At 44.7% G+C, this 24,909-nt stretch overlaps 1 protein-coding gene and 2 non-coding genes across 7 annotated transcripts; 1 reads left to right on the top strand and 2 right to left on the bottom strand.

Annotated features, from left to right (window-relative positions):
* Positions 1–3,278: 3,278 nt before the first annotated feature.
* LOC122903706 lies at positions 3,279–3,419 on the bottom strand. The gene has a single exon (XR_006383987.1). It is a non-coding gene; the product is annotated as a U4 spliceosomal RNA (small nuclear RNA).
* A 628-nt stretch (positions 3,420–4,047) lies between these two features.
* On the bottom strand, positions 4,048–4,188 carry LOC122903708. The gene has a single exon (XR_006383988.1). It is a non-coding gene; the product is annotated as a U4 spliceosomal RNA (small nuclear RNA).
* Positions 4,189–9,684: 5,496 nt separating this feature from the next.
* On the top strand, positions 9,685–24,909 carry SIRT4 (sirtuin 4). Of its 5 annotated transcripts, none has more exons than XM_044244154.1 (5): positions 9,685–9,708; positions 12,279–12,776; positions 15,976–16,270; positions 16,366–16,576; positions 21,263–21,710. In XM_044244154.1, the coding sequence occupies exons 2-4, from the start codon at positions 12,280–12,282 to the stop codon at positions 16,516–16,518; spliced, it is 945 nt and encodes a 314-aa protein (XP_044100089.1). In that variant the 5' UTR covers positions 9,685–9,708; position 12,279; the 3' UTR covers positions 16,519–16,576; positions 21,263–21,710. The 5 variants fall into 5 exon arrangements, with proteins under 5 accessions (XP_044100089.1, XP_044100091.1, XP_044100088.1 ...); XM_044244156.1 differs by lacking the exons at positions 9,685–9,708; positions 21,263–21,710 and adding exons at positions 10,404–10,488; positions 24,022–24,909; XM_044244153.1 differs by lacking the exon at positions 9,685–9,708 and adding an exon at positions 10,404–10,488.

Here is a 24,909-nt window from a genome sequence, read left to right as displayed (position 1 = left end):
GGAGAAGCAGGCTTCCCACCAAGCAGGGAGCCCGATGGGGGGTCTGATCCCAGGACCCCAGGGCCATGACCCAAGCCAAAGACAGATGCTTAGAAAGAAAATCACACACATACACACACACACACACACACACACACGCACACACACACGCACACCACATCACATAGGTCAGTGTTTGCCAGAGCGTCAGCAGACATTCTGATCAATACGAAATTTGCCACAAAAGCTCCATTTTCTATTTCCTCCAGACCTGGGTCAGTACTCTGCTTAGCCATCTCGGCAAACCAGCTAAGGTGGAAAGAAATGGTTGGGGCGCATTTCCAGACCACACCATCAGGGATAATTATATCAACATTTCAACCTCTGGGTAGCATGCCTGCCTCCTTTTGAAGTTCTTAATCAATCAACATGGGGTCTCCAGGTCCTTTTTCTTTTTTTTCCAAAGTATTTTTTAAAATTTGAGGTATGTGCTTTTTTAAAAAAAAGATTTTATTTATCTGACAGAGAGAGAGGGAGAGAGCATAAGCAGGGGGAGTGGCAGGCCGAGGAAGAGGGAGAGGCAGACTTCCGCTGAGCAGGGAGCCTGAAGCCACCTAGGTGCCCTGCCCCTCTTTTTCTTCCCAGAATGCCCCTTTGAGAAATGCTCACCGACCTCTTCTTGCCATCATGTTTGCTCAGTTCTGATACATTGGCGTCTCAGTGGCTCTTGAATTCCTGTCCTGAACGCAGGGCATCCCTCAGCCCCGGGAAACCTATCCAGAAGTTTCCAGAGAAGGAGTGACATTAATTTATCTTACTCAGCCAGATTTGATGACTGATCAGGAAGTAGTTTAAGAAGGTGGTCATGGAAAACAAAAAGCTTTTAGTCTCAAATGGTTTCTGTGGCAAGTGTTCATTCCACAGATTACTGATTACTTTTATAGTAGAGACAGAGCAGTTACCTTAACCAGGTGCTTAAATTCAGCTTCACTGACAGTGGAAGATGCAGTGCAAAGTTCACAGAGACGCCCTTCAACTTCTCTTGAATCTAGTCAAGTCCTGGTTATAGGAAATACAGGGTGACAAAGGAATATGTTTGTCAACACCTCCCTGGGACACCATCAGATGAAGTCAGAATGTGGGACTTCTGCAAGATACCGGTCTTGGGCTCTTCCAAAAAAAAAAAAAAAAAAATCAATGTCATAAAGGAAAGAGGAAAGGCTGGGAGGCTTGTCTAGATTTTATTTTATTTTATTTTATTTTATTTTATTTTTTAAGATTTTATTTATTTATTTGACAGAGAGAGAGAGATCACAAGTAGGCAGAGGCAGGCAGAGAGAGAGGGGAAAGCAGGCTCCCCGCCAAGCAGAGAGCCCAACGTGGGGCTCGATCCCAGGACCCTGAGATCATGATCTAAGCTGAAGGCAGAGGCTTAACCCACTGAGACACCCAGGGCTCACACAGAACTTGGATTGTTCTTTTCCTTTTCCTTCTTTAGGAAGCCCTATGCTCCTATGGGCTTGAACTCATGACCCCAAGATCCAGAATCACATGTTCTACTGACTGAGCCAGGCAGGGGGCCTCACTCACCAAAACTTGTACAGGAATGTTCTTAGGAGCTTTACTGGTCAGGCAGCAACCCACGTGTCCTTCAGCGGGTGAATAATTGAACAAACTCTGATACTTCCATCAACGGAATGCTACTCAGTGAGAGAAAGGAATGAATTATGGATTAATGCAACAACCTGGATGGACCTCAAGGACATTAGGTTTGGTGAAAAAGTCAATCTCAAAAATTTACATACCCTATGATTCCATTTATGTAGAACTCTGGAAAATGCAAATCATAGTGACACAAGGGAGTGGGAAGAGATGGGAGGTGGGGATGGATTAAAAAGGAACACCAGAAATTTGGGGGCAGTGATGAACGTGTTCCTTATCTGGGTGGCAGTAATGGTGTCATGGGTGTACACTGTCTCAAAACTTATAAAGTTGTGTGCTTTGAATATGTGTGGTTTATTGAATGTCAATTATAACTCAATAGAGCTGTTTGTTAAAAAAAAAAAAAGGAATGGAGAGCGGTTTCTGTGAGAACTAAGTGAAATGAAGCATATTACGTACTTTTTGTGTAGTCTGGTACACAGTTAAGTACTCAGTGGCTGCTGTCGGAATTTGGCTGCTCTTCTGGGTGGTTCCATCACATCTCCCTGCTTCTGTTCTTCATAGCACTGGAATCATCTGTAATTTCCGAGTTTATCTGTTCGTTTGCTTACTTGTGGTCTCAAGACTGTGAGCTCCCTAAAGCAGGGACTGGGTCTAATTTACCGCGGGGGTAGTTTTCCCCTGGGCCACACATCCTTTTGTTTACAGACCAGTAAAGTGTTTGATGGGTCACGGCGGCCCACCCATGTCCAGCTGGATCTGCCATGCGCAAGGGTAGGACTCCCGAAGTCTTCTGTCCGGCGACGCCCCTGGCCTTCCTAACGTAGGACAAGACTAGAGGTAGCCGGTGTCGTGGAATCCAGTACACCCCTAGATGTAAGGGCACTTGGTTCCAAACACAGCTCTACCTTCCGTCGGCCTACTAGTTGCTTTAAAAGGCATAGGGAGGGGAGCCTGGGTGGTTCAGAGGGTTATAAACCTCTGCCTTCGGCTCAGATCTGATCCCAGGGTCCTCGGATCGAGCCCCGCATCAGGCTCTCTGCTCAGCGGGTAGTCTCCTTGCCATCCTCTCTCTGCTTGTGATCTCTGTCAAATAAATAAATAAAATCTTAACAAAAAGAAAAAAAAAAAAAAGACATCTGGGTGAGGAGTGCCCTAGGTGGCTCAGTGGGTTCCCCCTTTCTCTCTGCCTACTTGTGATCTCTCTCTGTCAAATGAATAAATAAATCTTTAAAAAAAACACATTTGGGGGACGCCTGGGTGGCGCAGTTGGTTAAACGACTGCCTCCGGCTCAGGGCGTGATCCTGGAGTCCCGGGATCGAGTCCCACATCAGGCTCCCAGCTCCATGGGGAGTCTGCTTCGCTCTCTGACCTTCTCCTCGCTCATTCTCTCTCTCAAATAAATAAAATAAAATCTAAAAAAACAAAAAACAAACAAAAAAAAAACACATTTGGTGGAAATAACTGCACGTTTATATCTATTTTTACAAACCTCAGACTTTCAGAAAGGAGCCCATAAAGACTGGAAATTGACACTTCTCTCTGTTATGCATCGAGATAGCCAACAGAATACAGGAAAAGCCTATCAAAACACACATAAAACTTTGTACTATCTTTTAAAAACAAGTATATTCAGTCTCCGTAGAGACTGTCAAAAATTGCCAATGCCGACTATATTTCAAGTCGTCATGGCGGGGTATTGGGAAAAGTTTTCAATTAGCAATAATCGCGCCTCGGATAAACCTCATTGGCTACGATACTGCCACTGCGCAAAGCTGAAGAGCTATCACACGCACCCTGCTCCCCCACGGTTGACAACTATCTTAACACTGACAGTGAGTTACTGCCAGCGAGTTCGTGGATCTGATGCGTTCGGCTTCCAGCAGTTATAGTTAAGGTCCGTCTGCGCCGGAGGCTTGTGGTTGTTAGATCATCTCGGGTCGAACATTCAGATTTTGGAATTGAGAATGCATTCGCAGGGGATGCTGGGTAACCTTATGCAAATCTTCATGACATCACAGACATGACCAGGTTAGACCTGAATTTTGAGTTAAAAAACCTGAGCCGCGGTTTTGAAAGCGGGGAAAACGAGTGAACCAGAAAAAGACGAGTGACTGCCGGCGGAGGTTCAGAGGACCAAGTGGGCAAAGGCCTTAGGAGATCTTTGTGCAATCTCGAACGTTACTGGGGCAGAAATAAAAATATTGACCAAAAAAACCCCAAAATCAAACCACACCAACAGACGTTGTTACGGGACTTATTACACTACACAATTAGTTGTTCAGCACACAGTAAATGATAAAAACTAACTGTATTTTACAGCTAACACCACCAAACCCCACACTCCGCCAATCCCAATAGAGAGAGCCGACAAAGAAGCACTTCCGTTAAACCAAGAAAATCAGTCTCCGTAGAGACTGTCAAAAATTGCCAATGCCGACTATATTTCAAGTCGTCACGGCGGGGTATTGGGAAAAGTTTTCAATTAGCAATAATCGCGCCTCGGATAAACCTCATTGGCTACGATACTGCCACTGCGCAAAGCTAAAGAGTAACGCCCCCTAATCATTACCCCCAATAGGTAAGGTTCCTATTTCAGAAATGCGAGTTTGAGTCTCATAGAAAAACCATCAATTCTTATTTGATTGAAAATTATACAACCGTATAAGGATCCCTCGAAAATGTATAAGCTATTTCTGAGGTTATTTCTTGATTTCACTTAACTAAGTTTTGATGGAGCACGAAGCAAAGCATTATGGGAGGGAACATGCTAATAGCTTCATTCAGAGAGTGAATTGGGGCCCATGAAAAATGGGCTGTGTCTTCGTGTGTTCACTTGGCTACCGATTCACCGCGTACTATCACCTCCAAAATAGTTTTTTTCATAAATTAGAAGAAACTACATATAACATAAAATTCACCATTTTAACCATTTTTAAGTATACAATTCAGTAGCGTTAAGTACGTTTATTCTTTGCAACTATTACTCCACCTTTCACAAACTTTTCCATCACCCCAATTGAAACTCTGTACCCATTAAACACTAACTCCCCTACCCATTCCTTCCTCTTTCAGCCCCTGGCAGCTTCTTCTTTTTTTTTTTTTTTTAATTTTATTTATTTATTTGACAGAGAGAAATCACAAGTAGATGGAGAGGCAGGCAGAGAGAGAGAGAGGGAACAGGCTCCCCGCTGAGCAGAGAGCCCGATGCGGGATTCGGCTCGGTTCATGATTCCAGGACCCTGAGATCATGAACCGAGCCGAAGGCAGCGGCTTAACCCACTGAGCCACCCAGGCGTCCCAGCCCCTGGCAACTTCTATTCTACTTTCTGTCTCTACAAATTTGACTCCTCTAAGTATCTCATATAAGCAGAATCATACAATATTTTATTTTTTGTGTCTGGCTTTTTTTTTTTTTTTTTTAAGAATTTATTTATTTATTTATTTGAGATAGAGAGCGCCCATGAGAGAGCACAAGACGGACTGGAGAGGGGTGCGAGGGAAAGGGAAAATCAGGCTCCTAGCTGAATAGAGAGCCCCATATGGAGCTCCATCCCAGAGCCAAAGGCAGACACAACCAACTGAGCAACCCAGGTGCCCTGGCTATTTTTTTTTTTTAATTCTTTTTTTTTTTTAAGATCTTATTTATTTATTTGACAGACAGAAGTCACAAGTAGGCGGAGAGGCAGGCAGAGAGAGAGAGGAGGAAGCAGGCTCCCCGCTGAGCAGAGAGCCCAGAACCCTGGGATCATGACCTGAGCCGAAGGCAGAGGCTTTAACCCACTGAGCCACCCAGGCGCCCCTATTTTTTTTTTTTTTAAGTTTACTTTTTTTAAAGTTTACTCACTTAGGTTTACTTTTTAAGTTTACTTACTTTTTATAAGTTTACTTAAGTAATCTCTACACCCAACGTATACACCACCATGGATCAAAAGTTGCATGTTCTTCCCACGGAGCCAGACAGACGCTTATTTCATAGGGTAATGGTTTTAAGGTCTATCCATGTTGTAATATATATCAGAATTTCATTCCTCTTTACGTCTAATTAGTATTCCATTGTTTGGAATTTTATTACCCATCCATTATTCTATGAATCTGCATTGCTTCCACTTTTTGGCATTGTGAATAATCCTCCTACAAACAGAGGCATACTAGTATCTGTTTGAGTCCTTGTTTTCAACTCTTTTCTTTTTTTTTTTCCTTTTTCTTTTTTTTAAAGATTTTATTTATTTATTTATTTATTTCTCTGCCTGCCTCTCTGCCTACTGGTGCTCTCTCTCTCTCTGTCAAATAAATAAATAAAATCTTAAAAAAAAAAAAAAAGAAATGTTCACAGTTTACAGTTTGAAGTAATTTTCGCTCCCACTGCCTGTTGTCCTTGGCAAGTGGAAAGCTGTCAGAAACTTATGTCTGAACTTCTTTCTTCCTGGAACTATATTCTTTTTTTTTTTTTTTTAAGGATTTTATTTATTCATTTGACAGAGAGAGAGAACACAAGTAGGTAGAGAAACAGGCAGAGAGAGAGGAGGAAGCAGGCTCCCTGCTGAGCAGAGAGCCCGATGCGGGGCTCGATCCCAGGACTCTTGGATCACGACCCGAGCCGAAGGCAGAGGCTTTAACCCACTGAGCCACCCAGGCGCCCCTGGAACTATATTCCTTAACATACTTTTACTTTTTGCTACCCATTAGGATGTAAAAAGCAGTCTCCAAGAAAGTGACCTTTTTCCTAATATTTTATTGTATTTTAAAATTTTTTATTTATTTACAAAAATGTTATTTCTTTGTGAGAAAGATTGAGAGCATGAGGAGGGCAGGGGCAGAGCGCGAGGGAGAAGCAGACTCCCTGCTGAGCAGAGAGCCTGACGCAAGACTTAGGACCCTGAGATCATGACCCCAGCCGAAGGCAGATGCTTAACTGACTGAGCCACCCAGGTGCTCCCCAACATTTTATTTAAAAAAATTTCAGGGGTGCCTGGGTGGCTCAGTGGGTTAAAGCCTCTGCCTCCAGTTCAGGTAACGATTATAGGGTTCTGGGATCAAGTCCCGCATTGGGCTCTCTGCTCAGTGGGGAGTCTGCTTCCCTTCCTCTCTCTCTCTCTCTCTCTCTGCCTGCCTCTCTGCCTACTTGTGATCTCTGTCAAACAAATAAATAAAATTAAAAAAACCTTTTATTTCGCGGCACCTGGGTGGCTCAGTGGGTTAAAGCCTCTGCCTTTGGCTCAGGTCATGATCCCAGGGTCCTAGGATCAAGCCCCCCATAGGGCTCTCTGCTCAGCAGGGAGTCTGCTTCTACCTCTCTCTCTGCCTACTTGTGATCTCTGACTGTCAAATAAATAAAATCTTTAAAAAAATTTTTTTTCAAGCATGAGAGGTTCCTGGTGGGCCCAGTCGCTAGAGCATGAGACTCTTGACCTTAGGATTTTAAGTTTGAGCCCCACTTTGGGTGTAGAGGTCACTTAAAAATTGAATCTTTTTTTTTTTTTTTTTTAAAGTAGGCACCACGCCCAGCATGGAGCCCAACACAGGGCTTTGAACTTACAACCCTGAGATCAAGAAACTGAGCTGAGATCAAGTGTTGGGTGCTTAAACACCTCTAAAAATAAAATCTTAAAAAAAAAAAAATTCAAATAAATCTTTAAAAAAAAAAAGGGGGGGGGCGCCTGGGTGGCTCAGTTGTTAAGCATCTGCCTTCAGCTCAGGTCATGATCCCAGGGTCCTGGGATCGAGCCCTGCATCGGGCTCCCTGCTCCGCGGGAGGCCTGCTTCTCCCTCTCCCACTCTCCCTGCTTGTGTTCCTTCTCTCGCTGTCTCTGTTTCTGTCAAATAAATAAATAAATCTTTAAAAAAAAAATTCAAACATGAAATGTTCAGAGTGTTGTTTCAGTGAACACAGTCATCACCTAGATGCAAAAATGACATTTTTAAAAGTCCTGTTTGATGCCGATGTGTAGTCAATTTTTTTCATAGGGTAAGAAAAATTAGCGGGAGCAGGGGGAGATTAACAACTTGATTAATTTTAGATTATTTTACTTTGATCAAATCAAAGACTTAGTCACTGAATTCCTGGTGTGGTGAAATTGTGTGTTTCACCAGCTGCCTTGGGTGATTTCATTCTCCATGGATGAGTTTCCAGCACTAAGAAAAATTGAAAAGTCAGCTAATTTCTCCCTGGAACATGAGATTCTTTGGGGCCTAAAAGCACAATCGCCCTGTATCAGGCAGTCTCGCAATAAATGATGCTCATTCTACTTGGCAAACTGAGAAAACAATATGGGTTGGAAATTTTTCATAATAAAATGTGGCTGGGGGAATGTCAGTGTTTTGCCATTTCAATAGGTTTTGGTCAAATACCCATAAAAGCAGAAAATATTGCTGATTACAATTTTTTTGACTTAGTAAAAATTTCCAGTCTATATTTTGGGCCTTTCTTTCAGCCAGTGTGGTCAGGTTAACTAGGGCACAAAAGGCTGTCACGTCAGGTGATAATCCCAGCAGGGTGACCTATCTGAGCTGTTGCTGGAGGTCCTACCCTCAAACACTAACCTGGGTGACTTTACCAATATTTACCTCCACACATTCAGTGAGAGGATCGGGAGTCAAACTTTGACTCCAACTTCTAGAATACTCTTCTGGGCTTCAGTTTATCTTAAAATGGGTGAAGTTGTTCCTTAGGTGATCTTCAAGGTCCAGGTTAGCTGGCCTTTGATAATGTTCTCAACACAAATTGATAACTTATTTAGGTGAGGCTAGAGAACAAAGGTTCTCCTTGGTTACATATTAGAAACAACTGGGAACTTTGTAAACTGATTGATGTCCAGGCATCTCCCCAGACCAATTAAATCAGAATATCTGTGAGACCTAGGCATTGTGTTGGTTAATTTAATAAAAACAAAGAAGGAGAAATAAAATTGGAGAAGCCAAGTGGGCAAACACACTATTCCCTGTATATTATGTGTGGAGTTAGTTTTTCATATAAACTCCAAAAACATCAGTTTTTCAGATATTTGTTCACAAACTGCTGCAAGGTGGAAACTTGATTTCCTCATGGTGAGTGTAAAGGATCATAATCACTAAAGTTGAGTATGAGTCTAGTCTAAATCCATTATTAAAGTTTCTATTTTTTAAAAGACTTTATTTATTTATTTGAGAGAGAGAATGAGACAGCAAGAGAGGGAACACAAGCAGGGAGAGTGGGAGAGGAAAAAGCAGGCTTCCAGCTAAGCAGGGAGCCCCATGCGGGGCTGGATTCCAGGACCTGGAATCATGACCTGAGCCAAAGGCAGAAACTTTTTTTTTTTTTTTTTAAAGATTTTATTTATTTATTTGACAGAGAGAGATTACAAGTAGGTAGAGAGGAAGGCAGAGAGAGAGGAAGGGAAGCAGGCTCCCTGCTGTGCAGAGAGCCCGATGCGGGACTCAATCCCAGGACCCTGAGATCATGACCCGAGCCGAAGGCAGCGGCCCAACCCACTGAGCCACCCAGGCGCCCCAAAGGCAGAAACTTAAGGACTGAGCCACCCAGGCACCTTTACAGCTTCTATCTTAAGAATGAATTCCTGGGGCGCCTGGGTGGCTCAGTGGGTTAAAGCTTCTGCCTTCAGCTCAGGTCATGATCCCAGGGTGTTGGGATCGAGCCCCGCATCGGGCTCTCTGCTCCATAGGGAGCCTGCTTCCTCCTCTCTCTCTGCCTGCCTCTCTGCCTATGTGATCTCTGTCTGTCAAATAAATAAGTAAAATCTTAAGGAAAAAAAAAAGAATGAATTCCTAACTTAGTGCCGTTTGGATGTATTATCTTTCGCTTAGCACTCCGGTGTGGAAAATCTAACCATTTCTCTCAAAGGGACACTGTGTTAGTTTAGAAGACAGCCGCCCATCTCGAACCAAGGTTCAAAACCCCTGACCCTGAAACGCAGACAGGTGGCGCTAGGAGACAATCTGGGCCTCTAAACTGTGAAGCCCAGAGGATTGTGGGACTTGTAGTTTTTATGCAGCATTTCCTCTTCATGAACTACATTTCCCCAAATGCAAAAGTAGTCAGTCGTAAAGTGTCGTTTAAGCTGTGAAAGGTGAGTGTATTCTGGGTGAGCTTCGGGTTTCTTTCTTTTCTTTTCTTTTTTTTTTTTTTTGAGCTTCGGGTTTCTTGAAGGGGTTTGTTGTAAGGGGTATATTGTAAGGGGCACTGTATTAACTCTTTGCCCTTTGGTGGAACCTGGCAGGGAGCTGCAGTTCTGACAAAGCGTGTTTTCAGAGGGGTTTCCCCAGCCCTTTGGTCTCAGGAATCCAGACCAGATTTGTTTAGCAGTTCACGTGTTGTGGTGGAATGTCTAGAGAAATCAGGGTCCTGAACCTGGATCTGAAAAGACAGGCATAAGATAATGTTCCTTGTTTTTACAGCTAGAAAGTTGGGGTAGAACGTCCTGCCAGACCCCACTATTCTGCTGTGTCCCACTGGCGAGCGGTGTTTGCGATTGAGGGTACACTAATAGAATATGGGAGAGATAGAATAAAAGATGTGCATGTGCTTAGTTAATAAATAAGGAGCCATAAAAGCTAAGTCTGAAATGTCTGAGCAACGACTTCAACACCTAGCAAACTAGAATCCAGGTGCACTCTTTGTTACTTTTTTTTTTTTTTTAGTAGAGAGAGGGACAGCGAGAGGAGGAACACAGCAGGGGGAGTGGGAGAGGGAAAGCAGGCTTCTTGCTGAGCAGGGAGCGAGACCTGGGGCTCGATCCCATGACCTTGAGATCATGACTGGAATGGAAGGCAGACGCCCAAGACTGAGCCACCCAGGCACCCCTGAAATGTGCTCTTTAGTTTATGAAGAAGTACTTATTTAGAAAATGGTAAGTAGGTTTATGGAACACACAGTCTCCCAAGGGATGGTAGTAACTAAAATTATAAAGATAGTCCTCGGGGACGCCTGGGTGGCTCAGTTGGTTAAGCGGCTGCCTTCGGCTGGGGTCATGATCCCAGCCTCCTGGGATCGAGTCCCACCCACATCGGGCTCCTTGCTTGGCGGGGAGCCTGCTTCTCCCTCTGCCTCTGCCTGTGCTCGCTCGCTCTCTCTCCCTCTCTCTCTGACATATAAATAAATAAAATCTTTAAAAAAGGGACGCCTGGGTGGCGCAGTTGGTTAAACGACTGCCTCCGGCTCAGGGCGTGATCCTGGAGTCCCGGGATCGAGTCCCACATCAGGCTCCCAGCTCCATGGGGAGTCTGCTTCGCTCTCTGACCTTCTCCTCGCTCATTCTCTCTCTCACATAAATAAAATAAAATCTTTAAAAAAAAAAAATAAAAAAATAAAGGGGGCGCCTGGGTGGCTCGGTGGGTTGGGCCGCTGCCTTCAGCTCAGGTCATGATCTCTGGGGCCTAGGATCGAGTCCCGAGTCCGGCTCTCTGCTCCGCAGGGAGCCTGCTTCCTCCTCTCTCTCTCTGCCTGCCTCTCTGCCTACTTGTAATCTCTCTCTGTCAAATAAATAAATAAAATCTTTAAAAAAAATAAAAATAAAAAATAAATAAAGGTAGTCCTCCAATGGAGACTCTTTAGATGTAGTCTAGATGGAATAAGAATGAGCTATTAAGGGATTTTAAAAATATATTGGGAGTAGACCATTAATATTTTGAAATCTATAAGAAATTTTTAAAAAAAGATTTTTATCTACTTGACAAAGATGGTAAGCGAGAGAGAGAGAGAGCGAGCACATGAGCAGGGGCAGAGGGAGAGGGAGAAACATTCCCCTGCTAAGCAGTGAGTCCAACCCACAGCTCCATCCCAGGATGCTGGGATCATGATCTGAGCTAAAGGCAGATGCTTAACTGAGGCACTAAGGAACCCCTTACAAGAAATTTATTTCTAAATCATTTAATTTATTTATTTATTTGACAGAGATCATAAGTAGGCAGAGAGGCAGGCAGAGACCGGGAGGAGGGGGGCACGCAGGGGGAGCAGGCTCCTTGCTGAGCAGAGAGCCTGGATGTGGGGTTCGATCCCCAGGACCCTGGGATCATGACCTGAGCTGAAGGCAGAGTCTTTAATCCACTTAGCCACCCAGGTACCCCGAAACACTAAGGTTCTGATACATTCTTCCTTCTAGTCGCTGGCAACTACTAATTTACTTACTGTCTATATATTTGTGTACTTTGGACAAGTTATATAAATGGAATCGTACAGAATTTGTCCTTTTTGGCTGACTTTTACACTTAGCATAATGTTTTTAATGTTTATCCATGTTGTAACATATATCAGAACTACATGCGTGGGGTGCCTGGGTGGTTCAGTCAGTTAAGCCTCGGCCTTTGCCCAAATCATGATCCCAGGAACCTGAGATCGAGTCCTGTTTTGGGCTCCATGCACATCACAGAGCCTGCTTCTCCCTCTCCCTCTGCCCACTGCTCCCGCTGCTTGTGCTCCCTCTCTCCCTGTCAAATAAATAAATAAAATCTTAAAAAAAACAACTTCATGCTTATAGGTAAATAACATTTCATTGAATAGATATGCCCCATTTTATTTATTCATTCACTGGTTGATGGTTGCCTCAGTTTTTGTAGTTGTTTTTGTTTGTTTGTTTTGGGTTTTTTGGTTGCTTTTCTTTTTAAAACCCGGTTTCTCACATCAGGTTTTTTTCCTCTCTAGAATGAGGATGAGTTTTGGGTTGACTTTCAGGGCAGCAAAAAGCCGCTGGATGGTGAACGTCAGCCAGCAGTGCTCACATGGATCCGTTGGGTTATTTGTGCCACCAAGTCCTCCTCTGGACCCTGAGAAGGTCAAAGAGTTACAGCGCTTCATCACTCTTTCCAAGAGACTCCTAGTGATGACTGGGGCAGGAATCTCCACCGAGTCGGGGATCCCAGACTACAGGTCAGAAAAGGTGGGACTCTACGCCCGCACTGACAAGAAACCCATTCAGCACGGGGATTTTCTACGGAGTGCTCCAGTCCGCCAGCGGTACTGGGCGAGAAACTTTGTAGGCTGGCCTCGATTCTCCTCCCTCCAGCCTAACCCTGCACATTGGGCTTTGAGCAATTGGGAGCGACTTGGAAAGCTGTACTGGTTGGTGACCCAAAATGTGGATGCCTTGCACACGAAAGCAGGGAGTCAGCGCCTGACAGAACTCCACGGATGCATGCACAGGTGCAGGAAGTTCCAAATAGTTTGAATGCAGCAATGTGTGCTCCATAAGAGCAGAGACTTTGGCTGACTTGATCACTGTGGTTTTCATTAGCCTTTGAGGAAAGGATTTGGAGCAAACTGTTTATTTTGGAGTCGATCCCAGCAAACTCACAGAGGAACAAATTCAGTGGGGAAATGAAACAGGGTAGGGAAGAAAAGCCAAGAAAAGGGTAAATTAAGGAATGGGTTGCTGCTTTGGGGAACTGAGCCTCAATCCTTTGAGGAACCCTCTGTCCAGAGCAAGCTTCAGAATTGTCTCACTGAAAGTCAGGGAGGCTGGGGCATTTGTCCATCATGTCCCATCCCTCATTGGTTGAGGGTCAGTTTAGGGGAATTAAGTCCTTAACACTGACTCTTCAACTCTGGAGGAGGCTTCCTTGGCCAGTGAACACCCTAAGAGAGATGCAGGAAGTTGTTTACAAGGGAACTGTGTGCAAGTGGCCTATAGGGTGTCTTGCGGGGACTATGAGCAAAGTGCCAACAACACAGGCTATAAGCCAGTAGATCTCTGGTGCCTAGACACGTAGAACACAGCACAGCCTGGCATATAGTCAGAACCCAGTAATACTGATGGAAGGAAGATATGTAGCCCTGGCAATAACTTGAAGCTAATTGGAAACCATTTCCTTATTTTTTAGCCCCAGAGATCTTGCCAATCATAAAATATTTATTGGGCGCCCACAACATGTCATGTGCTACTTGGTGGTAGGGAGGAGTCAAAGCCAATGTATAAAACATGGTCTACTTTATATACGAGAACTTTGTGATCTTTTTGGGGTTGGGGGAGGGATCCAAAAATAACATGTTTAATAAACAACTCCACACAATTATTAAATTATGTGGTCCTTGATAGGCATGTTTTGTACGTTCAGAGAAACAGATTTAGGAAAGTTTGGAGTAACTTTTTGGCTTTTATGGGAAAGATGGGGCTTAAGCCTAGCTCAGTTCTTCTTTTTTTTTTTTTTTCTTTTTTAAAAGATTTTATTTATTTGACAGAGAGAACGAGATCACAAGTAGGCAGAGAGTCAGGCAGAGAGAGAAGGGGAAGCAGGCTCCCTGCTGAGCAGAGAGCCTGATGCAGGGCTCAATCCCAGGACACTGAGATCATGACCTGAGCCGAAGGCAGCAGCTTAATCCACTGAGCCACCCAGGCGCCCCAAGCCTAGCTCAGTTCTGACTAGGCAAAAGAAGGGAGAGGGCTTTCTAAATGAAGAGGACTTGCAGAGCCCAGAGGAGTCTGGCTTGGCCTATGTGGAGAGTTACTATGAAATCAGATTGTCTGGGAAGGCTAGACTCAAATCATGGGTGCATCTGAAAATAGTGCAGTGCAATTTGGGTCTGTCGTGAGAGACCAAAGGGGAATATTAGTGGTTTCTGAGCAAGAAAGCAGTATGATAAAAATAGCATTTGAGGAAAGCCACACAGAATTAGAAGGAGTGACTCAGGGAGGTCAGCCCAAAGGACCTAGACCCAGGTGGTATCAGGGGAATTCGAGAGCTAATGATGGCCATGGTCCATTAAAACTTTCTTTGCATGATAAAGATTTCAAATGTCCCTAAAAGGAAAGTAGCATAATGAACTCCCATGTACCATCACTCAGATGTAAAGATTTTATCATGTCTACTTTACCCTCTCTCTCCTTATCTCTTAAAATGTTTTAAAACAAATCCAAGACTTCTTGTCATTTCGTAGGGGGCCTTTAGTTGTTTTTTAAATATTTATTTATTTATTTGAGGGAGTGTGTGTGTGTGTGTGTGTGTGTGTACACCAGTTGGGGGCGGAAGAGGGAGAAAATCTCAAGCAGACTTCCCACTGACCGTGGAGCCCAACATGGTCCTTGATATCACAACCCTGAGATCATGACCTGAGCCAAAACCAAGAGTCAGATGCTAAACTGACTACGCCATCCAGGCACCCTTTTTTTTTTTTTTTTTTTTTTTTAAGATTGTATTTTTTTACATAATCTCTATACCCAAGGTGGGGCTTGAACTCAGAACCCTGAGACCAAGAATCACATGCTCCACCAACTGAGCCAGCCAGGTGCCCCTCATAGGGGGCCTTTTAAGTAAAATAATCAACATAATCTGAAGGCTGACTAGATAAAAAGGAGCAAAATGAGTAACAAGTTTTAACAAGGGTTCCCGCCCAAGTAACTGGAGAAGGGACAGTGTTGGAGAAGTTGGGGTAGGTGGGTGAAGACAGAGGTAAGCTGGACAGGACAGTCAACGTGATTTGGAGTTTGGGAGAGAGACCAGGAGTGGAGTCCTGTACGGGGAGAGGACTGTCAGCACAGAGGCATCGTGGCAGTGAAAATCTAGAGTCCCCAGGGTGGAGAAGGTAGAAGAAAACTGGCCGGAAGATTGAGGAGTAGAGAAGAAACCAACTAAACCGCCTTTTGTTTTTTCTTTTAGCAGCTATTTAGAGAATGCCCACTGTCTGTAGGCACTGTTCTAGTGGCGGGCATAGCACAGTGGTCAAAGGACTCAAAGTTCTCGTTGAGCTCATGATTAGAGAGGTAAGAGAAGAGAGAAGGGGCGCCTGGGTAGCTCAGTGGGTTAAGCCTCTGCCTTTGGCTTAGGTCATGATCTCAGGGTCCTGGGATTGAGCCCCGCATCAGGCTCTGCTCAGCAGGGAGCCTGCTCCCCACCCCCACCCCCCGCCTACTTATGTTTTCTCTCTCTGTCAAATAAATAAATAAAATCTAAAAAAAAAAAGAGAGAAACAGAAGACACTGGGTAAAGTGTCTGGTAAAGACACCAGGGGAAAAGTGTTTTAAAGAGACGGTGATAGACAGTGACCATCACCCCAGAGAAGGAGACAGAGGGGAGGGAAAAGCATGGGTGTGGGCACTAAGGAAGTCATCTGCAGTTGTCTAAGGATAGAAAAATGAGCCGACAGGGTAAGCAAGGAGTCTGATTAAGGAAAATAGATGTACACTCCTTGTTCAGTAGAAGGAAAGTGAGAAATGGTGGTAGTAGAAGGAAAGTGAGAAATGGTGGTACTTAGAGGTCACGAGAAGGTATTCCTAACATGGGGAAAAGATTCCATGTTGGGAATGGCAAGCACTGTTGGAGGAGTTAAAAATGGTTGGAGATGAGACATCTTTGGCAGCTTCCTGCCTCCTTAGAACCAACCATTGAGTCAGCTTCTTTGGTTTCAGGGTCCTTTGCTTGGACTGTGGTGAAAAGATTCCCCGCAGAGCGTTGCAGCAGCGTTTTGAAGCCCTGAACCCCACCTGGAGTGCTGAGGCCCATGGCCTGGCTCCTGATGGCGACGTCTTTCTCACAGAGGAGCAGGTGCAGAGCTTTCAGGTCCCATCCTGTGCTCAATGTGGAGGCCCTCTGAAACCAGACGTCGTTTTCTTTGGGGACACAGTGAACCCTGACAAGGTTGACTTTGTGCGCAGGCGTGTAAAAGAAGCCGACTCCCTCTTGGTGGTGGGATCGTCCTTGCAGGTATCTGACTTGGGATGGAGACCTCCAGAGAGGCTCCCTATTTGGTTTATTTCTTCCTGCATCGAGAGTTCTCACCTGTGTCTTCTTGTTGTAAGGTGTACTCCGGCTACAGGTTTATCCTCACTGCCCGAGAGAAGAAGCTTCCAATCGCGATACTTAACATTGGGCCCACACGGTCGGACGACTTGGCATGTCTGAAACTAGATTCTCCTTGTGGAGAGTTGCTGCCTTTGATAGACCCACACTGACCAGAGCCTGATGCTCCTGAGCCAGAAACAGACTTTCACTCTAATCCTGCTATTAAAGGTAAATGCTTTCTTAGATAAGTTTCCAATTCCCATTCAACTGAGAGCACTAACAAAATACACAAAGTTCTAGGCTTTTTTTAAAGATTTTATTCATTTGACAGACAGAGATCACAAGTAGGCAGAGAGGCAGGCAGAGAAGTGGGGGAAGCAGGCTCCCCGCTGAGCAGAGAACCAGATCCCAGGACCCTGAGATCATGACCCAAGCTGAAGGCAAAGGCTTAACCCACTGAGCCACCCAGGCGCCCCGGAAGTTCTAGGCTTCTTAATGTGTGGCTATTCTTAATTAAAACAAATTTGTTTTTTATTTTTTATTTCATTCATTTATTTATTATAAATTTTTATTTATTTTCAGAAGATTTTTATTTATTTATCTGAGAGAGAGAAGAGAGGGAGCCGGCATGCGATCCAGGAGGAGGGGCTGATGGAGAGGGAGAATCTCAAGCAGATTCCCCGCTGAGCGTACAGCAGGACTTGGGGCTTGATCTCACAACCCTGAGATAATCTGAGCCGAAAGCAAGAGTCTGCACCCAATGAACTGAGCCATCCCAGGTGTCCCATTAATTGAAAAAAAAATTTTTTTAAAGATTTTATTCATTTATTTGACAGAAATCACAAGTAGGCAGAGAGGCAGGCAGAGAGAGAGGAGGAAGCAGGCTCCCTGCCGAGCAGAGATCCCGACCCAGGGCCAATCCCAGGACCCTGGGACCATGACCTGAGCCGAAGGCAGAGGCTTTAACCTGCTGAGCCACCCAGGCACCCCAAAGATTTATTTACTTATTTTAGAGAGAGAAAAAGTGTGAGCTGGGGTGGGGGGCAAAGGGGGAGGGAGAGAGAGAGAGGCAGACTCTCCACTGAGCATGGGTGGAGCCCCACTCCCAGTTCAGTCCCTTGACCCGGAGATCCTGACCTGAGCCAAAATCAAGAGTTGGTCGCTGAACCAGCTGAGCCCCCTGTGCGCCCCTTATTTAAAACTAATTTTTTTTTTAAAAGATTTTATTTATTTATTTGTCAGAGAGAGAGGGAGAGAGAGCGCGAGCACAGGCAGACAGAGGCAGAGGGAGAAGCAGGCTCCCTGCCGAGCAAGGAGCCCGATGTGGGACTCGATCCCAGGACGCTGGGATCATGACCTGAGCTGAAGGCAGCTGCTTAACCAACTGAGCCACCCAGGCGTCCCTAAAACTAATTTTTTTAATGTGCATTAAGCTATAGTGTTTGAAAGACTATGATTTTTTTTTTTTTTTAAAGATTTTATTTATTTATTTGACAGAGAGAGATCACAAGCAGGCAGAGAGGCAGGCAGAGAGAGAGGAGGAAGCAGGCTCCCTGCCGAGCAGAGAGCCCGATGCGGGCCTCGATCCCAGGACCCTGAGATCATGACCTGAGCCGAAGGCAGCGGCTTAACCCACTGAGCCACCCAGGCGCCCGAAAGACTATGATTTTTAGTTCTGCCGTATGTGCTGTCTCTATCTAATCCATCTAATTAGTTAATTAGTTAACTAATTAATTAGAGGGAGAGAGAATCTTAAGCAGGCTCCACGCCTGGCTCCAGCAGAGGCAGGGCTCAATCTCACAGCTCCGAGATCATGACCTGAGCTGAAATCAAGAGTTGACTGACTGAGCCACCCAGATAATCTTTCAAAATCTGCCATTGCTTTCTTTCCCTTGTTTTAAAAAGATACCAGCTTTATTGAGACATAATTCACTTACCATAAAGTTCACTCTTTCAAAGTTGTCTTACAGTACACTCACAAAGTTGTTCATTACTCCCCACTGTCTAATTCCAGAATATCATCATCCCAAGAAGAAACATTGTACCCATTAGCGGTCACTCCCCATTCCCAACCCCACCACCATTCCCCAGTCCCTGGCAACATCTAATCTATTTCTGCCTGTTCTAGACATTTCATATAATCTGTGGCCTTTTGTGTCTGGCTTCTCCACATGGCATAACAGTTTGAAGATTAATCCCTATTGTAGCATGTGTTGTACTTCATATCCATTTTAATCTATGAATACAACCACTCAAGCCTTGTTGAGATATAGTTCACAAACCAGTTTACTCATTTAATTTGTACACTTCAACAGTTTTTAGTATATTGCTAGAGAAGTACAACCACTTAAAAAAAAAAAAAAAAGACTTTGGGATGCCTGGGTGGCTCAGTGGGTTAAGCCGCTGCCTTCGGCTCAGGTCATGATCTCAGGGTCCTGGGATCGAGTCCCGCATCGGGCTCTCTACTCGGCAGGGAGCCTGCTTCCTCCTCTCTCTCTCTGCCTGCCTCTCTGCCTGCTTGTAATCTTTCTCTGTCAAATAAGTAAAATAAAATCTTAAAAAAAAAAAAAAAAAAGAAAAAGAAAAGAAGCTGCCTTTGGACCCCTGGGGGGTCCTCGGATCGAATCCCTTGTTGGGCTTCTTGCTCAGCGGGGAGTCCGCTCTCTCTCTGCCTGCCACTCCCCCTGCTTGTGTGCTCTTGCTCTCACAAATAAATAAAATCTTTTTTAAGATTTTATTTATTTATTTGACAGAGAGAGATCACAAGTAGGCAGAGAGGCAGGCAGAGAGAGGGGGGAAGCAGGCTCCCTGCTGAGCGGAGAGCCTGATACGGGGCTCAATCCCAGGACCCCAAGATCATGTCCTGAGCCGAAGGCAGAGGCTTAACCCACTGAGCCACCTAGGCGCCCCACAAATAAATAAAATCTTTAAAAGGAAAAAGAAGACTTTAATTTTTGGAGTAGTTTTAGGTTCACAGCCAAGTTGAGCAGAAAGTACAGAGTCCAACATGTCCCTTTGCCCTGGGCACTCACACAGTATTTATCATTCACCTACTGACATCTTGGTTGTTTCCAAGTGTTTGGCAATTATGTATTAAGTTGCTGGGCATAAGTTTTCAACTCATTCGGGTAGATACCAAGAAGCAAGACTGCTGAATCGTATGATAAAAGTATGTTTAGTTTTGTATACAGCTGCCAAACTACCTTCCAAACTGGCTGCCCCATTTTGCCCCACCAGTGAATGAGTTCCTGTATAAGCACTTTTCACAAACGATTTTTTTTTAAAAGATTTTATTTATTTGACAGACAGAGATCACAAGTAGGCAGAGAGGCACACAGAGAGAGAGAGAGAGGAGGACGAAGCAGTCTCCCTGCTGAGCAGAGAGCCTGATGCGGGGCTCGATCCCAGGACCCTGGGATCATGACCTGAGCTGAAGGCAGAGGCTTTAACCCACTGAGCCACCCAGGCGCCCCTCAAAAACAATTTTAACTGAAGTATACTATACATACAGAGAAGAGCATGTATTATAAGTAGACAGTTTGATGAAGACATATAGCATCTAGATCAAGGAACAGAACATTACTAGCCCCAAAGAAGCCCCCTTAGCATACAAACTTTTTAAAGTAGTAGCCCCCACCCCAGAGCAGAGCCCAGTATGGGCCTTGAACCCACAAGCCTGAGATCAAGACCTAAGCCCAGATCAATAGCTGGAAGCTCAACCAACTGAACCACCCAGGCTCCCCAACACACACTTTTTTTTTTTAAAAAGATTTTTACTTTATTTTTATTTTATTTACTTTATGACAGGCAGAGATCACAAGTAGGCAGAGAGGCAGGCAGAGAGAGAGGAAGAGAAGCAGGGTCCCTGCCGAGCAGAGAGCCCAATGTCGGGCTTGATCCCAGGGCCCTAGGATCATGACCTGAGCCAAAGACAGAGGCTTTAACCCACTGAGCCACCCAGGCACCCCCCCCCAACTTTTATTTTAAAATATTTTATTTATTCATTTGAGAGGGCAGAAGAGAGAGCACAAGCAGGTGGAGAAGCAGAGGGAGAGGAGAAGCAGACTCCCTGCTAAGCTAGGAGCCAAATGTGGGGCTCAATCCCAAGATCTGGAGATTGTGACCTGAACTGAAGGCAGATACTTAGCCATCTGAGCCACCGGCCACCAGGGTGCACCCCCCCTCCCCAGCTGCCGGCTTTTTAATACATTTTTTTAAACTAGGTTCTTCTTCTTAAGATTTTATTATTTATTTATTTATTTAACAGAGACAGAAATCACAAGTAGGCAGAGAGGCAGGCAGGGCTCCCTGCTGAGCAGAGAGCTCGATGCAGGGCTTGATCATAGGACCCTGGGATCATGACCTGAGCTGAAGGTGGAGGCTTAACCCACTGAGCCACCCAGGTGCCCGTAAACTAGGTTCTTACTACCAGAATACTACATATTTATTGTACAACATCAAGATGATACAGATAAGGGATGCCTAGGTGGCTCAGTTGGTTAAGTGGCTGCCTTTAGCTAGGTTGTGGTCTTAGGGTCCTGGGACTTGAGTCCTTTCTCAGCAGGGAGCCTATTTCTCCCTCTGTCTGCCACTCCCCCTGCTGTGCTCTCTCTCTAATAAATAAAATCTTTTTAAAAAATGACCAAGTAAAAAGAATATAATACAAACCACCCATTATCCCATCACCAAGATAACCAAAAGTTTAACATTCTGGTATAACCAAATCTTTTTTTACAAAAATTGAATCAAGGTTGTTCATGTTTTATCATATCCTGTTTTCACTTAACTAGATGTGGTGGCCATCTTTACACGCCCCAGATGCTGTGTTTTTTTGAATGATAGGCTGATGTTCACAACCATTACCCCCACCCACTCTGGGCTTATTCAGCATTAACTTGTTTCCTTTCTTTTCAGATCTGTGGTAAGGATTCCTCCCTTCTTCCTCTACCTAATCAAAGCTCACTGAATGCAGCCTGTAGAGGGCAGCAAACTGACATCTTTCTCCAGCCCCTCTCTGAACTGGGCAGGTTTGAGTGTGACTGATGAGATTTGACCCTGAAGAAAGACTTTTTCAAAGCAGTGGCTGCTCTGGATAGGGAAAAACTGCCCTCACTTGCTCTTTATCTCACCAGGCAGAAGAAACAGCTTGGGAAATAATGTAGGCCAGAACAGTCTCTGGAGTGCTAGCTAACCCAGGAATCTCACTAAGGTGGGGGGTGAGGGGAGAAGAAAACGACTTCATTTATAATTACAAATGGTTAAGTGTCTCTAACTGAAACATTTTGATATATTTTTTTAAGATGAGTAATGGTATGAGTGAATTTTTTATGAATGAAGGAATAAAGGAATATTTTTAATAGCACACTGGGTATGTGGGCTGTAGGTTTATATTTTTTTAATCAGTAAAAGAGAATGGGCTTTATGACACAGTTCTCTGAGGATTTCTGCTGGATTTCAGCTGCCAGAATGAGACATTTGCCTTGAACCTGGTCTGTAGAGAGGAAACATGTGGGCTCTTAAACTGATTTGTTTCTGCCAAGTAAGGCAGCAAGCCTGTACCAGGCTAAAGCTTTCAGCACAATCTCATTAAAAAGTAAAGCGGATGAAAGAGTCATAGCCTTTTCTAGCTAGTCTTTTGTCTAAAATTAGGGCAAGGAATACATGTTCATCCTGCACCTGCCTAGGAAGTAAATTCTAGTTAACAGGGATAATCCAGGATCTTGAAACCAACAGAGTTCTTTTCATCTGCACAACTGTTTGTTTTCCCATAGCCGCTTATTCTGAAGAGGTGTACGGTTGTTGTAAATCTCATTTCAGCTTTTTTGCAGAGGATCTTAAGGTGTTTTGAATCAGATTTGCTCATTTACCAAAAGTCAGTACCAGTAATTGTATTCAGATCTGGGTCTTTCGGATCTCAAGCTATTCTCATCCCCAAATTTCATCAGGGGTTACTATATCAGTTACAGATACTATATTAAGGTACTAAGGCGACAAAGATACAAGCTCTTGGCTTCAAGTGGCTCACAGAAAATGTGCTATTTCCCATCCTTACTCTCTACCACAGAATGTCACAGATTCATGCATGAGATGAGACAGAATGAGAGCAATTTAAATGCATCCCCCTCATTTTATTTTGGGCGAAACTAAGATACAGACTTACTGAAGGCCATAACAACATAGTTTCAGAGCCAGGCCTAGATCCAATACTTTCCTCCCAGTTCTTTTCTTTTTGAACAACTGCCTCCTATTTGTCTGAGGCTTATGCTTAGAAAGAAGCCTGAATTAGAAGCCAGCAGTAAAACTGGCCAAGGATACCAGGAATGGTTAAGCTGCAGCAGGCCCTGGAGAGCAGGTTAGGTTGCCAGGGAGGGAGGCAGACTCGACCTCCTAATGCCGGCATGATTCATGAAACCAAGTCTTCAGGACCTTAGGAATGTTCATTTTGTTCATAGTTCCTCCTGAGGTGGAATTCCTCCCCCAAAATTTGTCCCAAGACAAACTCTGCAAAGATCTCACATCTCCTCACTTTACATCTTTTGCTTTTTACCAGCATGGCAGTTCCTAACCCACTATAAGTGTCCTCTGTTGGAATAACAAACTGACTAGTGGGTGCTATCAGTTTGTCACTGCCCCAGTTACAGCCTTCTAGCTGTAGCTGCATGTAGCTGTGGGCATGACCTTCCTTAACTACTTTTATGGCTCTGCTCTGCTATCACAGTTTTAGTAAGTAGAAGTCACAAAGGCAAACAAGTACATAACACTCAAAACCAATTTCCCACTAACTTATATTCCTTCTTTTATACTGTCATAAATTATCTATCTTTTAGCTCTCCCTTAAATAATAACATTTACTGAGCACCCTGTATCCCAAACACTATGCAAAGTATTTCACAACACATTATCAGCTCACTTGATGACTTAACCCAGTAAGAAGTGCTTGGCCATGCATAAGGGTCAGTCTCAGTCAGTGAATACCAAACTTTTCCTGAGAGGATCCATTAAGGACCAATAGGAAATTCAACACTCCTAGGTAGGGTACTGACTGTCCCAGATTGCCCAGTACTGAGGGGATTTCCTGGGTTGCAGGACTTTCAGTGCTAAAATCAGGATGAACTGGTTACCCTGCTCCTAGGAATGGGGTATAAGTTATCGGTTAATTGAAATAGTTAATTCCAGATATATTATCCTTTTTGGGATTCCAGATGGTGCTCAGATCCAGATTTTTTATTTAATCTTTATGTCACTAAACAGATAAATTCCACTTTGTGAAATTTATTTTGGATGAGTTAATCTCATCCAAGAAAGGAGAGTGAGTGTGTGTCTGTTTCCTCTATTAGAAAAGGGCTATAGCAAGGACTGAAACTCTTAGGATATAGACAGACCTGGATTTCCCTCCCTGTCTTGCTACTTACTAGTTATGTGAATTTGGGCAAGTGATTAATCTTCAGTCCCTTTGGATGAGGATACCAGTAGCTACCTCACTGGGTTTTTAGGAAGATTAAGAATGGTAGGGATGCATCTGAAACTCCTAGCACAGTGCCTGGCACACAGTAAGCAAATGTCAGCCATGACCACTTGGCTAAAACTCTGTCCTCTACTGAATACTTCAACTAGACTCGCATGGGTCTCTTCCAGAGCTACATTCCTTTTTGTGTATCTGTTTCTTTTTTCAGAAGATTACAAAAGCCAAGTCTTACCTGAAGAATAAAGCCTTTCTAAAGAAAATAAAGAGTATCCTTGCCTCTCCTTCCCCTTGGGAAAATAGTTATTTATGGAACATTTACTATAGAACAAGCACTGTAGGAAGCATTTTACAAGGCGTTGGCTCACCTAATTCCCACAACCCTATGATCTGCACACTATTATTTCTTTTGAAAGATGAAGATCCTGAAGCTTGGAGATTTTATGTGACTAGCCCAAGGTCACCTGGGGTGACCCGACCAGTAACCAACGCCAGTCCGTCCAGTTCTGAACTCCCTTTAATGATCTATAGAAGCCCGGTGAGGTGACTGCGCAACTGCACTTTGGGGGCGAAGAAGGGCAAGACTCAAGAAACTTCTTGAGGTGACCCCCAACTAGGTCCCGAGCGATGAACAGGCAAGCACCAGGCGGGAAAAGGGGGAGCATTCCAACCGGAGGTCAGAGCTACAAATCCCTTCACCTTCTGTTTCCCCTCTTCGAAAATGGGGACTTTGCGCGCAGAAGCCCATGGCTCGCCCAACATCCACTCGCCTCTCTCCTCGCGCCAGTTTGGCTCCCCGCACCCTAGCTTCCCGGCCCCCTCGTCCCTTTCCGGGATGGCAGCCCTGGAGCAGCTCCCCACCGGAAACCGTTATGGGGCTGGGGACGAAGGGGCGCGTGTGGGGCCGACACACCCACAGGCACGCGCACCGCAGGAAGGTGGACCCCAACGTCATACCCACGTGAGCTCGCTATTTTCTCACACTCGGCCCGCCCACTCTTTCCTTCCCGCCGGATTCTGACCATGGAGAACTGCGCACCGAGGACCCAGGAAGCCGCGCGAGGAGCCGTCGCCGCCACCTCACCCTGACGTGGGCTGG

Source organism: Neovison vison, chromosome 3 (assembly GCF_020171115.1).
Source record: "Neovison vison isolate M4711 chromosome 3, ASM_NN_V1, whole genome shotgun sequence".
NCBI lineage: Eukaryota > Metazoa > Chordata > Mammalia > Carnivora > Mustelidae > Neogale > Neogale vison.
Note: the sequence above shows the minus strand (reverse complement) of the source record. Positions and strands in the feature narration are given on the sequence as shown.

Coding starts and splice junctions, on each gene's coding strand:
- SIRT4 (XM_044244156.1), top strand. CDS start 12,280: ATGAGGATGAGTTTTGGGTTGACTTTCAGGGCAGCAAAAAGCCGCTGG. Junction 12,777..15,975: donor CTCCACGGATGCATGCACAG/GTGCAGGAAGTT, acceptor CTTTGGTTTCAG/GGTCCTTTGCTTGGACTGTG. Junction 16,271..16,365: donor TGGTGGGATCGTCCTTGCAG/GTATCTGACTTG, acceptor TCTTGTTGTAAG/GTGTACTCCGGCTACAGGTT.